Here is a 13,824-nt window from a genome sequence, read left to right on the forward strand (position 1 = left end):
AGCTAACTACAACTTAGTAATGACAAAGGAACAGTAGGCTCCTGCAAGACCCTGCCTACTCACTTCTAAAGATGGAAAGAAAATTAATATCTGCAGGAGAGCTCTGTGAAGATTTCCTGAAAAATTATTTTATGCATCTTACATTCTAGCTGCTGTCCGTTGCACAGCTTTAGGACTTGCAGCCATTGCAGGGCTTTGTCAAGTAGACACACCCAGGAAAAAAAAAAATCCAGAGTCTCCTCAGCCTCTCCTTTGTGGGTTGAGGAAAGTGATACATGGGAACGAGTTGCCCAGAGACTGTGGATGCCTCATCCCTGGATGTGTTAAAGGTCGGGTGGGATGGGGCTCTGAGCAACCTCATCTAGTGGAAGGTGTCCCTGCCCATGGATGGTGGCATTGGAACTAGATGATTTTTAAGGTTCCTTTCAACCCAAACCATTCTATGATTCTGTGATCTTTCTCTCCTTCGTCCTTCCTCTGTGCCTTTGCTGCCTCAGTCCTCTCACCACTGCACAACTCTAACTTTGCTGCAGCCTGCTTGCATTTATCAACAGAATGATCACAGAAATTTCCAGCAATTCCTACACACGGGCTGACCCTCAGCTCCTCCTTCCCAACTAAATGTTGGAATGGAAAGAAAATTAGAAAGTTTTTACACTGATTTGGGCTCCAGATTACATTTCCTGCTGATAGGTATCCCACTACACACAGGAAAGAAGAATATCTCTCTTGTTGCTTCCCCAGAACACAAAAGCTGAGCAATGCAGGCAGTGCTTAACAGTGATGCCAAACGCAAAAGACAATCACAAGAGCAAACCTGCCCTCCCTGCAAGGTAGCGGTGCCTTGTGTGCTCACAGATTGTGGGCTGCTTCCTGGGCACCACTTTGAAGTGCACTTGCAGCAATTTCCAGATGTAGAGGTGCACTGGAGTTTTCCAATGAAATTCATGCACAGTTCAAGCTGACTAATCCCTTGTTGAGAGTTTACCCTAGAAATATTTTGATATGGCAGGAACTCTTGTGGTTCACGTTAGATGAACCCTTGAGGAGGAAGCCCAGAATGTAATTTGAAGTGAAGATGTGGGCATGTAACTGAGTGTGGGTGAACCATAACTGGACAAGCTGGGAGCTGCACACATGTGGGCATCTGAAGTGGAAATGAACCACATTAGTCCAAAGTCCATTGCATCTGTCCATTAAAGAGGGACACCACGGGCTCACTGCAGCTGCAGGGAAACTTCATTCTGCTTTTAGTAGATATTGTGCATCATTCTGTGATTACCCCAAGCTCTCCCTATTTTCTTGATAAAGCACAAAAAGCAAGCTGTACTTTCAAATATTTCTCAAAATTATTAACTATCCATCAACAAATATAATCTGTTATGGTGTTTTTCATCTAACCACAGCTTGTAAGTGAACATATGTGGATACTTGCAGCCAGGCAAAGAAAATCCAGAAACAAAAATAGGCGCCATGAAAAACTGTTCAAATTACTGAGCAGGATTTCTGTGTCCAAGAAGTGCAACATGTATTTATTTTGTGCCATAAGGCTTTTGGAATCCTTTGCTATTTGTTTTTTCAGCTTTAGTGTCTGGATTTTGAAAATGGTCGCACTCCTGAATTTTTCTGAGAATTGATATGCAAATTTAAACTGCATTCCATCTGACTTGCAAATATCATAGTCACTGGAGATACAGAAAACGGAATGCTGTTGGTAACTCAATCTTCTATTACAACTTCTGTGCACATCATATACAAGTGGGAATTCAAATGTCATTAGTTTCCCAAAAAGTCATGCTTCCAACAAACAAAATCAAGCAGTTTTTCTAGAAGTAGTATAAGGTCAATGAAAGGTCCCTTGTCATATAATGATGGTAGAAATATCTTGTCACTGCAGTGTCTAAACACTCTACAAACCAAAATAATTGAACCAATATTAAACCACTGCCACAAGGAGGATCAAGCTACTTTATCTTGTGTCAATGTGTGCAGAGACCAGTGTAAAGTAACACCAGCCCTCTAGTGTTAAAAAAGAGTTTACACATCATAGTTCTGTGATACCTTGCTTAGAAGGCTCAGCTATCAGAAATTGTTGAGATGGTCTGTTTTTGGTAACTCTGACTTCCCATCTCCAGGGGAATATAATGTTTTATTACAACTGTGGATGACTGTTCATATATCAAAACTCCGTACTTAGATTAGCTCAGAAAACAGGTCTTAGAGACTGTACAAAAACCTTCTGATGAAAAGCACTGATTTACTTGAAAGTAGAAAGGGTTTGGTGAAAGCAATCGGAACCCAAGTTAACTGTTGGTGTCTAGATGTGTGCTTTGTTCAGCTCAGTCATCTGGGATAAGGCAAGGAATGTATTGCACCAGCCATAGCGTGAAACAGAGGACGTCCTGTATGCTCTGTGGCATGGCAGGAAGGCCTGTAGAAATATTGGGGGTTAAAGAGCTGCTCACACCATATCTAAGGACTGCACGAGGTGGAGGGAATCACACTCAATACAGACTCATCTGAAATGACTCCTCACGGGTGGTTCTTGGTGTAATACCCAACAGTATCTTGTGGCAAATCAGTTGAAGTGTCACATGGCAGAGCCAGGGCTGCCCTGGCACTGGATTCCAAGGATGATCAGGCAGCAGGGAGACGGCTGCTCCTGAGACACCATCTAGTGATCATCTCAGCTGCTGCCAGAGACCATAAAAAGGGCCTCCTCTACGCAAAGGACTTAGCACCAGAAAATTAAAGGTGTGGGTATTAGGAGGGCTGATGTGTAGACCTGTGGGAGCACTCTTGCCATTAGAATAAAAGCAAGGTTATTTGGGTTTAAACATAGATCAGTATAAAAAAAAATCTTTAAACTGAAATAAGCATTTCCACAGGTGTTCAAAGTGATTTAGAGAAATCAATTTGCAATAACAGGTTAAATTTAAGCTGGTGCAACTTCCTCACGTAGATAATCCCTTACAGATACACACTGAATTGATGAATGCATATAAGGTTGAAATACATCTACAGGTGAGCATCAGATAAATATTCTTGCTGTTGCTGATGCAATTAAGATGAATGTTTTAATCCCTGGATTTTTTAATCTGGAGCATTTTATAGAGCTCAGAAAAAGCAACTAGGTGAAGAGCAAACTGCCCAAGTTCAGAGCATTGTACTTTCTGGTGAAAGAGCTGGAGCTGGCTACAAACAACCATTTGACACCTTCTTAATCACAGCAGCCAAACTTGTCAATGGATCACACCCTCAGGATTGTCTGCAGCATAGGAGTGGATAAATTATAGACTTAGTATCACTGATCTGAAAGTGTTGGCAAGAAAGCTTAGACCAACCTTTCTGTGTCTGTTGGCTGCTCTTGGCTGCCCAAGTACCACCATGACAGAGGTGTCCCTCCCCTGGTGGAGCAGCCTGAGGGGACATGCATCTTTTCAGCCTCTGATGACATTTTTAGAGCTTTAACTCCTTCCCACTGTGGGTACAGTGAAAAAGCAGAGTTTTGTCATGGAGGACAGAGGCACAGGCATCTACCAGCTTTGAGAAGGGAGTGGTTGTCTCCAACAGCTGAGTGGCCAAGGCCAGCAATGCCTACAAGCATTTTAAAATGCACCACCAAGTGTCTGGTTGCACTGGAGGACTCGGAAGGCAGCTGAGAAGGGACTGGAAAGAGTGATTTGGTTTTCTCCTTGGTGATGTTAAGTTCTTGAAATACTTGAATTACTTGAGAAGAAGACCCAGTGATGTCAGCAAACCAACATTTTCTCTGAATAAATTTCTGTAAAGAGTAAAATACTCATGTTGTGCAGTTTTCAGCATAGTGATAACTAAGGCAGTGTTCATCTTTCTCCTGGGTGCCATTTTTCCATATGCCAGGTAAAAAAATACAGTAAACATAGAATGGTTTGACCTGGAAGGATCTTAAAAGATGATCTAGTTCAAGCCCCTGGTCATAGGCAGAGATACCTTCTAGTGGAACAAGTTGCTGAAAGACTGATCCAACCTGGCCTTGAACATTCCCAGGGATGGGGAATCCACAACTTCTCTAGGCAACCGGTTTCAGTTCCTCACCACCTTCAAAGTGAATAATTTCTTGCTAATATCTAATTTAAATCTACCCACTTTCAGTTTAAGGCCATTAACCCTTGTCTTATCACTACAGGCCTTGATAAAATGCCTCTCTCTGCCTTACTTATCATCCTGCTTTAGGTACTGGAAGGTGCTATAAAGTCTCCCCTGAGCCTTCTCTTCTTAAGGCTGAACAGGCCCAGCACTTTTCATAGGAAAAGTGCTCCAGCCCTCTGATCATTTCTGTAGCCCTCCTTTGGATTTGCTTCAACAGGTCCATGTCTTGTTTGTGTCAGGGACCCTAGAGCTGGACACAGCACTCCAGGTGGGATCTCACCAGAGCACAGTGGAGGGGCAGAATGCCCTCCTACCTGCTGGTCACACTGCAATTGATGCAGCCCAGGATACGGTTTGCTTTCTGGGATGGAAGCTCACATTCCTGGGTCATGACCAGTTTTTCAGCCAGATGAACCTTTTCATGGGGGACTTAAAAAAAAAAAAATTGGGTGAATTTTTATGCATGATAAAAATTTATGGGGAAAATCAGTTTTTCATAACCAAAATATTGATAATTTTTAGTCAAATACAGGAAATAGGTTTTGAGGAGATTTAAAAATTTAAAGTAGAGACAGAATGTGAAAGCTCTTCATTTCAAAAGAGGTACATTTGAAAAATGGAGACATTAGGAAAAAAAGTAAAACTATTTTTGTTTTCTTAGATTGGTCAGAACAACTGAGAAGCTTGTCTTCACCTAGAAACAGAGATTTATTTATTTTTAAACAGCACTAACATGAAAAAGGGAAAACACCCAAAAACTAAAACCTCAGGTAAGTACTTTTTCTCTTTTTTCTCTTTTTTCTCTTTTTCTTTTTCTTTTCTTAATTTTTTTTTCTTTTCATTTTCCTTTTTTTCCCCCGTTTTCTTTTTCCTTTTTTTTCCCTTTGTTATTTCTCCCCATTTTTATATGTCCCATGAAGAGATTCCCCAGATAGTATGAATTTAGGAAATCTGAGAGGACAAATAATTGATCTGTAAAACACATAGTTCTGTGGAATAAGTGCTGAGAAAAAAAAGCAATACTTACTACCCTTATAAACTGGCATCATATACATCATAGTGAAATCAGAACTGTTGAATCCCCCATTTCTTGTGAGAGATTGGAGAATATGCTTAGACACTTTCCACCCTACATGAAATTGGACCGCAAAACATTAAAGGAAACCAGAAAACAGGGCATGAGAGATGATGTAGCATCCAGCTTCTCTGCCAATGAACTCAAGGGCCAACTCTCTTCCTTTACCTTTGGGGGAAGATGAACTTACCAACAGCAATCCCACCAGAGTGACTTCCAACATGTGGAGGACCCAGTCAGAACCTGACTGCCCAAGTCTCTAGGACACACTGATATCTGCCTGGTATAAGTCAGTTTTTTTCCAAACTCGGCAAAAGCTTTCCTGAAATAAAGTAACTGAGACACTGTAGGCTTGTACCACTTTTAGTTGACACCCAAATTCAGAAAGAAGAAGAGGCTAATTTCAACAGCTCTTCAGGTTGATGGATAGTGTTTTGGGTTTTCTTCTTCCTTTTCTACACGTACTAAAGACATTCCTTGTGTTTCCAGTAAGATACCCTTGTATGAAACACATTTTCTAGGTGCTCAGGTAGTTCACTGTCCTGGTTTAGGGCAAATTTGCGAGAAAATCTCAGAATGGGGTCCCTCTGGAAATTCCCCAGGACACATATCCATGTCAGATGAAAGTATGAAACCAGTAAGGGTACTGGAATAAGCATCTGAGACAGGAACCTGTGGAAGGGGGATAAAGTGCCACTGCCCATACACTTAGCTCACTGATGGGTTAATAACGTCGTGCTTAGAGGTTCTTCATTGAGAACAATGGGCAACAGCTGCTAATGGGGTCTGACACCAGCACCCTTGGGATGAAGAGGAAGGTTAATTGAATTCTAGTGAAGCTCCCTTTGTGTTTCAGAGCAATTGAACAAACCAGGGCAGCCAACTTCCCAGCATCAGCCTATGCATTGTGGCAAGTTCATCTGTGGTGTGACTAAATTGCCTTCAACAGCAGGAATGAATTCAGCCAATGAAAGCTAGATTCAGGGAGACTGAGATAATCCTATTGGAAATTTTGATAGACAACTCAGCTCAGGCCAGTGTTTGTTTTTGACTGTGGAAATATTGCAAAAGGAATGGACATTTTGGATGGGAGGTTGCTTGCTGGTCCTCCAAATGCACTCTTACAACAGTGCAAACACTTCTACTTCAGTTATTCATAGACACTCTAATCTGCATGGGCATGTTGTGAATAAAAGAAGAGAACAAAACAGATTATTCTCACAAAGTTATTCACTTGCTCTTGGCATTTAATCTTCTTTGGCTTCTCAGAAGCTGTGATACTGGTCTTTGAATGCAGACAATACTGAATGTAATGTTATTTTGAACATGTTTAAGCCTGATTGCTCCACATTAGTTAAAACAAAGATGGTATTTTCAGGTTGTAAAAGCATACTTTATGTTTTCAGTTCTTAATTCAGTTGGATGTCTTCCAAAAGCAAATGGTTTCAGGTTATTAGTTTCTTCATTAAAAAAGTGATTGTCTGAAATCTGACCTGACTTTGGAATGATATTGACATACATCTTTGCTGTGTGTTCTCAGACTTCCCACAAGCAGGTTTTTATTTGAGCATTGACAATATGCACTACACTTTTTGTCCAACAAAGCTATGAACACTTTTTCAACTTGCTTCCTGTGAAGCAGATCTTTCTTAGTGGATGAAAAGAAACCTAAACAATTTCCTTTTTTCATTTGTAAAGGACAACTCTGCAGGTAGTAATATTTCCCTAGCAATTTTTTGTTTACCTTTGTTTAGGATCCGTTCCTGTTTGAAATTTTCTCTAAGGCTGTCTAGACTGACTCTGACTTCCTGACACACTATTTCCTCTTTGTGTCTCTCCATTGTTGGTGCAAGCTCTTTGAACTCCAGTCATTCTTCAACTCTCTTCTCTGCTTCTTCACCTTCATATGCAAACGTGCATTGGTTTCTCTGCTGCAGAGTAGGACCTTCTTTAGTTATGCTGGCAGTGCTGTGCTAGAGAGGTTTTCACCTTAAACTGTTTGCTTGTGTGCCTGTGTATATACTATTTTCATATCTTTGTAATTTCATTCCAGTTCCTATATCTGCAAAATTAAAATGGCACACACACACATTCACATCCAGGCTCTGAAGCAAACGAAGAAAAAGTGGGATAAATAAAAATAAATAATGAATAGTCCTATTTAGTCCCATCTTTTGACTGAGACCCCTTGTGGCAGTACTGATGAGGTCAGTTGCTGGAGTAAAAAAACCAAAGACCCTCAATTGAAAGAGTTTGAAAGCACCTCTACATAATCCAGTACAAACCACAGAGATTGTTACTAAGCAGCATAATCAGGGATGAGCCACAAATAACCAATGCAGTTACAATGAAAACCATAGGGAGGAATATTGCTTAAAGCAACTCACTTTTATTGACAGTGTACTGTAAGGCAAGGAAAAAATGTTTGCCAGATTCTTTAAAAAGAAGGCTTGGAGCAAGAGTGATCTGCAGTTCAGTGTATTATTGAACTGTCAAAGATACTCTCTTTTATTAACCCAATATTTATCTTTTTGTTATATATACAAAAGCTCAACTTAAACAAGCACAAAACATAACAAAGAAATGGATTTGCATGTGAAGTTTTGTTGGTGGTTAATGATTTAGTAAACAAGAGAATGCACATATTCTTTTACTATAGAGTTACAGCTGACTAGATTTAAACTTAAATATACCCCAAAACACATAAACCCCCCACAAAATACAGATGTGTTCAATATGATTATTTTAGGAAAGAAAAAATCTAAACAGTGTTCAACCATACACTGGGAAAAAACATTGACAGATGCCAAGAAAGCTGTATTTCATGGCCAAAACTAATTTTGCATTTTTGGTGAAGGCATCTGTGTGTTTTCACTGTTGTATTCTGACCACTTTAAATTAATACCTTGGCCAGAAAAAATTGCAAAACACTGGCTTTTGTCTGCTTTTGAAAGGATATCTTTTTGAAGTGGTGATGTAAATAAACCGTGAGCCTCTTACAAGATCTCACATCAGGCCATGTTAGAGCAAACTATCATTTCCATAGGAAACAATGGTAACAGAAAGGTCCCAGCTATGCTATAAAACCTAGTCCGGGGCCAAGCAACAAAATCTGCAACCTCTTAGTTCTTCCCTGAGCGAAGGGCACAATTTTACCTCACATTTTTTGACAGCCTTAGATTCTGAAACTAGCAAACACGGTTGTGTTTTGCGGCTTTCCTTCTTCACCTCCATATCCGTATAGCATTGGTCTTTCACTGGAAAAGCTTTTCTGAAAGCGATAGCTGCTTTTTCACTGGCGACAATGTAGTGCTACTGGTGGCTCATAAAACAAGTGAAGGCTAACACGTCACATATGTTTTGTTGGGATAAAAGGGACAAAGGTACTCAGCCACAGAACAGTGCCATGCCTTACCTTTGTGGGCCTGTAGCATGAGCCATAACACGCGTAAGTAAAATTCTACCTATACAGGCAAAACTGAACGTATTTTTAAAAACATACAATACTATTTTGTAATTAGAATCCCCAACATGCTAATTTTTATCACAGACAAGAAGAAAATCTTACGACTACACAAGAAAAATGGGACCCAATTAAAAGAAGAATAATGACATCACACATATATGTAACTAGTATATGCTGAAAATGAAGCATAAACCCATGTCTTTCATGTGAAAGTCTTCTGCTGGATGCTTCAATGCACAGTTTTTAATGCATTTTTTCTCCTTTTCCCCCACCCCGTTTTCTCTGTGAAAATCAAGTTCTTTGCATAATTAACCAAATCTCAAAGATATTTACATTTTAAAAGCCAATCTTTCACCCTCTGATTTTAAAATGAGTAATCTTGTATCTTGCATATTTTAAAAAAGGTCCAGAGAAAGCTTAGAATTGTAATTCAGTATCTGTACTTAGTAAAAATACTTCCCTTGAACATGAAGTCAGTGCTGACCTCTTCAGGTCATTTGTGAATAATAAAATTTTTCTAAAGAAACTTTGCTAAGTAAGAACTGAGGGAAAACGCAACGAGAAGAAATATATTATCCCTGTATTGTAAAGTGTTGCCACTTTAAATTATGGTAAAGGTTGGAGGAAAACACAGAGGTGTATATCAAATTTTCACTACGATTCTACAGAATACATGACATCTTTCAGTGCTCTGTCTGCTAAAGGCAATATAGTCTTTCTGGCTTTGTTAGTACTGCTATAGTATACAGGTTTCTTAGAGTACATTTAGTACCTACAAAAGTCAATTCTAACACAGAAGTGTGTGCTACACTTCATATGGCAGGAGAATAAGCCTAAGAGAAAATTTATGACATTGATTTTAAAGAAATCATACATCACACAGCATCTTTAATTCTAAACATAGAAAATTAGATTGTGGTATGACTTAAATGCTTCTCAGATATCCAGAAGATCCTCTCCACTCTCATCACTCTCTACAGTTAATTGTCTTGTCCACCATTTCTTGACTTCTGATCCACAGGAAGCAGCATCGGACATGGGATTCATTTTGCATGCAACAGATTTCACAGTTGAACGTCCACCAAAACGGAGATTGACTGAAGACACTGAATGGCTTATTGGTTTGGGGGCTAGGAAATTAAACAGAAAGGTCTGTATTAGAGTAGATCTGATTCTTGAACATTTTTGCTTAGAATTCAGGTATAGAGAACTAGCTAGACTAGGGCACCTTTAAACTGATTTAGTTTAGAAAGAGTAGGGATCTGTTCTAATTTGTTTGTGTTTTTTTTTTTTTTTTTCCCAGCTCCAGATGTTCACACTTCTCCCACCAATCTGCTGGTAGGGCAGATTAACTGAGCAGTGCCTCATTTCCTTTGCTGGGATAACTGATGCAAGAGGTCTCTTCTTCTCCAGCTAATTGCAAGCTAAATTATTTAGGCAGTACTTACATAAGCTGGCCTGCTGGCAAAACGGTGAAAGTAGTAAATGTGAGGGTGGGGAAGTGCTTTTAGGAGTGGCAGCTACATCTAGAAAGTGATACTTTACAATGGCCTAGGGGTTGAAGCCAGTACAAGTTGCTGGTATGGCACTAAACCACTAAGTATATAAACCCCACAGCTGATCTTAATTATACTATTCATAATCTTAAATATCTGTCTTTGCTGGACTGGAGGCAGACTGCTTATCTGTCAGCTGTATTGTGCATGGAAATGACACCCTCCTTTTTAGGACCATCCACTGAAGAATGTTCAAAACTGACACATATCAGATCACTGCTAAGAAAGGAAACCCTGGGCTATTCATTCTTTCAAGATTTCTCACTTGAAAAACCTATGCAGTTGACCACAGTAGCATGACTCCTTCTTACCATGCTTCCTCTTTCACTCTTTCTCTCTTTTCCAATAGAATGTTGATGTTTTCTGCTCAGTGAAATTTAAATGGAAATCATGGATTGAAAGCTTTCTATTAAATTATCCTGTTTCTTGGACAAGTACACTGGCAACAAAAGTAGGGTCAATGGTAGTCAGCAGAACAGCATTACTGTCTCTCCTGCTTCCACTTAGATATGATTAGGGTCTGAACAGAGGCAGCCTTTGGGGGCAGCACTCTGATTCAGAATAGGACTGACTGATGTAAAAAGCCCTGAGTAAATGTCTGAAAAATAAAAAAATGTAACCATTTGCACAAGGCAGTGCTTGAGCCCATCTTCCAAACCTTCCAAATTGTGAAGAAAGGGAGAAACTGCTTTATTCCAACAGGCATGAGGACAAGAAAGCCCTGATGTGGGTGCAAGCAGCAGCCAGGAGGGAGAGTTGTGACTCATGAAGCCTCTCTTGGCCTTGTTATTGCACAACAGCAATTTCGCTTGTGAGGACTTTACTGACAAACTTTTTTCACTTACCTGATGGCAAGCGCCATTGTCCAATTTTCCGCTGTTTCACAGGATCTCCAGTGTCTTGTCTATAGCCACCTCTGTCAGAAAGTGTTGGGCTAAGGAGCTGCTGCTGGCTACTGGTCTGAAGAGAGAAAAAAGAATCTCAGTTGTAGCTCCCCTAGGTAACACTAGGAAGGGATATCTTTCTATTCTGTTTCAAGCTTTATCCATGACTACAAACAAAACATATTGCCATTGGTGAGGGCAGCATGCTTTCTGCTCTTTAATATCCCAGAAAACTACTACTAACAGACAAAAGCAAAAAGGTCATGTGGGTTCTCAATGCCATTGTTTTTATGAAAGGGTATGAAATTATTCTCAGCCTACCTGGTTGTAGAAAGCAGCCCTTTCATTGTACTTTCTATATTCCCTATCCTGGAAGAGCCCAGGACTCCTGCTCAGGGGTTCCAGCATACCCAGTGTTCTCATTCTCAGTGTAAATACCACTTCAGAATGCCTGAACTGGAAAGCTTCACATCCCCAAGCCTGCACACAGCTCATGCAAGAGCTGAAAGCTGGGGCTGCCAGAGGTGTACAGCTGAATTTGCCCTTTATGTTGATAGCAGGACAGCTAAATATGTTGAGGAATTTCTGCCTTAGAGCATCCTGCCCTTACATCTGATGGCAAAGGCTGAAGCAAAACAAGGTATTGTTTCTAATTTTTTTTCAGTTAAAAAGATGTTTAAAAAAGAACACATAAGAAACATGGAAGTTTTCTGAATTTGTTATGAGTGGCTGATAGTTTCCTGGATAACATACCTCTGGCTGTGCACTGTTATCTTGATTAATAGCATTCATATCTTCACTTGGCTGTGTTGTCTCAATGCTGGGAGGATTCAGAAATCGGCTCAACTCCTGCTGTTGGCTCTCTCGTAGGCTGTGGATAATACTGCACGACTGCTGCTGTTTCTATCAAGGAACAATATGTGATGAAAAAAATGTTCTCATTGCTGTGTCACACCAATGTGTTTGACTTTTTTTTAAAGCATTCCAAATATTCAACTGAACAGTGAGCACCAGCTGTGGATCCCAGGTGCATCGATAAAGATCCATGAATTAGATGTTGCTATTTAAATAAAGTGAATACCAGCATATTTCTAACCCTTAGGGAACAGAGGATAAAATTTATGAACTACATTAAGTGGAAGGCACGTTGCTCAATTGTTGGTTTAAACCTAGAGTTTAAACACAAACAAAGTTTTGAATTTATCAGTTAAAAGTTCTTGCAAAGAAAAAGAAACCAAGAAATTGGTAGAGATTCACAGGGAATTACATTAAGCCAATGAAAAAATTCTTATTTCTTGTATAGACTTTGGAGTGGGCTGTCAACAAGACTGAATAAAATAGTAGCAAAAACCTTGGGACTAAGTATAGATTTACAGTACAAATAGAAAAACAAACCCACCACCATTATGATTTTACAATCTAATTTGCTTTTAAATTAAAATAAACAGCACTTAGGAAGGGTTTCACTTTCCTGGGTAGTTTTCACATGATCCCTCTAGGGAGACTCAGAGAATAACAAGGGAATTTGAAAATACATCTTAACTTCCATAATTACATTCAGTTTATAAAAGGTTCATAGAATGTGAAATGATTTGAACCATATTATTAGAGTGAAATGAATAGCATATTTACTTTAGCACAGTGTAGTTCAATATCATAATGAAATGAACAACAGAGTTGAACAAACCCAGAACTGAGAGCTGAGATTAAATTTACTGCCATTATTATTACAGAGATGAAATCAAAATGAAACTATGTATCATTGAACACCAATGTTTCAGCTGGAATGCACATTATATTCAAAATGTCCATCTAAGTATTTTTGTAAATTTACAAAGAGAAGACAGATGCCACAATCACAGATCACTATGAAAAATCTCCTATCACAAGAAGTAATTTTTTATAAAAACAAAAAATATATGTGTCAAAACCTGGAGTCAGACTCATAGGAACTGAAAAATTGGTCATCAATGCAACCAGGTGGTGACTTGGTCCATACACTTGCTTTCCATGCAGACCTTCTGTTCATTTGCACACACAGTAACTGTAATGGCTCACTCAAATGATTTATCTTAATACAGGCTTCATCTACAGGTTTTTCATCTGCCAGCAGAGGCAAGGAAATTACACCATTACATTTTGTGAGGAAGGATTAGGCCTATGAAGTACATTATTTTTTGCTTTATTCCTTTGACTTTGGTCTCCCATCTTCCTGCTCTATTGAAAAGACAGATAAAGCTTGGGCAGGAAGAGAGTTTTTGCCTTATTTTTGTAGCACTGTAGAGCTATAACAAACAGCTCTATTTTTGTAGAGCCGTAACAAACTTTTTTTTTTGCTCAATTAGCGACCGCTACATGCTTCAAATAAGAATTATCGTGACTTCAACGTAAATGAAGCACAGGGACAGCAGATTCCAGCACTGTTGAGCAGTTCAATTTATGCAATCATTTAGATAGTGCCTTAGCTTGACTTACTGCTCTGATTCGCTTTAAACACTTTTTCAGCCACATTCGTATGGTCTGTTTGGCCACCTCCTCTTCTATGGTGTATTCCAGTTGTTCCCTAGCAAGCAGCTCTTCCAGTTGAAGACTTTTTCTGATATCAACAGACCTGTATGAAAGCATGCTGGAAGGAACACAATTTATTTATTTTTAAATGCTGGTGTCTTTGCATTTTTTTGAGAACCAAAGCTCATACTTTAGACCTTAGTG

The 13,824-nt window shown here is 39.4% G+C and overlaps 1 protein-coding gene across 1 annotated transcript in view; it reads right to left on the reverse strand.

Annotated features, from left to right (window-relative positions):
• Positions 1 to 7,583: 7,583 nt before the first annotated feature.
• NALCN (sodium leak channel, non-selective) overlaps positions 7,584 to 13,824 on the reverse strand; it is a 238,087-nt gene continuing 231,846 nt past the window's right edge. Inside the window, exons 41-44 of the mRNA XM_066176413.1 lie at positions 13,588 to 13,738; positions 11,866 to 12,015; positions 11,074 to 11,188; positions 7,584 to 9,802 (exon numbers count right to left, since the gene is read on the reverse strand). Coding sequence (XP_066032510.1) covers positions 9,609 to 9,802; positions 11,074 to 11,188; positions 11,866 to 12,015; positions 13,588 to 13,738 — 610 coding nt within the window. The 3' untranslated portion in view covers positions 7,584 to 9,608. The remainder of the gene's footprint in view (positions 9,803 to 11,073; positions 11,189 to 11,865; positions 12,016 to 13,587; positions 13,739 to 13,824) is intronic.

This window comes from Chamaea fasciata, unplaced genomic scaffold (assembly GCF_029207755.1).
Source record: "Chamaea fasciata isolate MVZ Bird 193981 ecotype frontalis unplaced genomic scaffold, bChaFas1.0.hap1 SCAF_2, whole genome shotgun sequence".
NCBI lineage: Eukaryota > Metazoa > Chordata > Aves > Passeriformes > Sylviidae > Chamaea > Chamaea fasciata.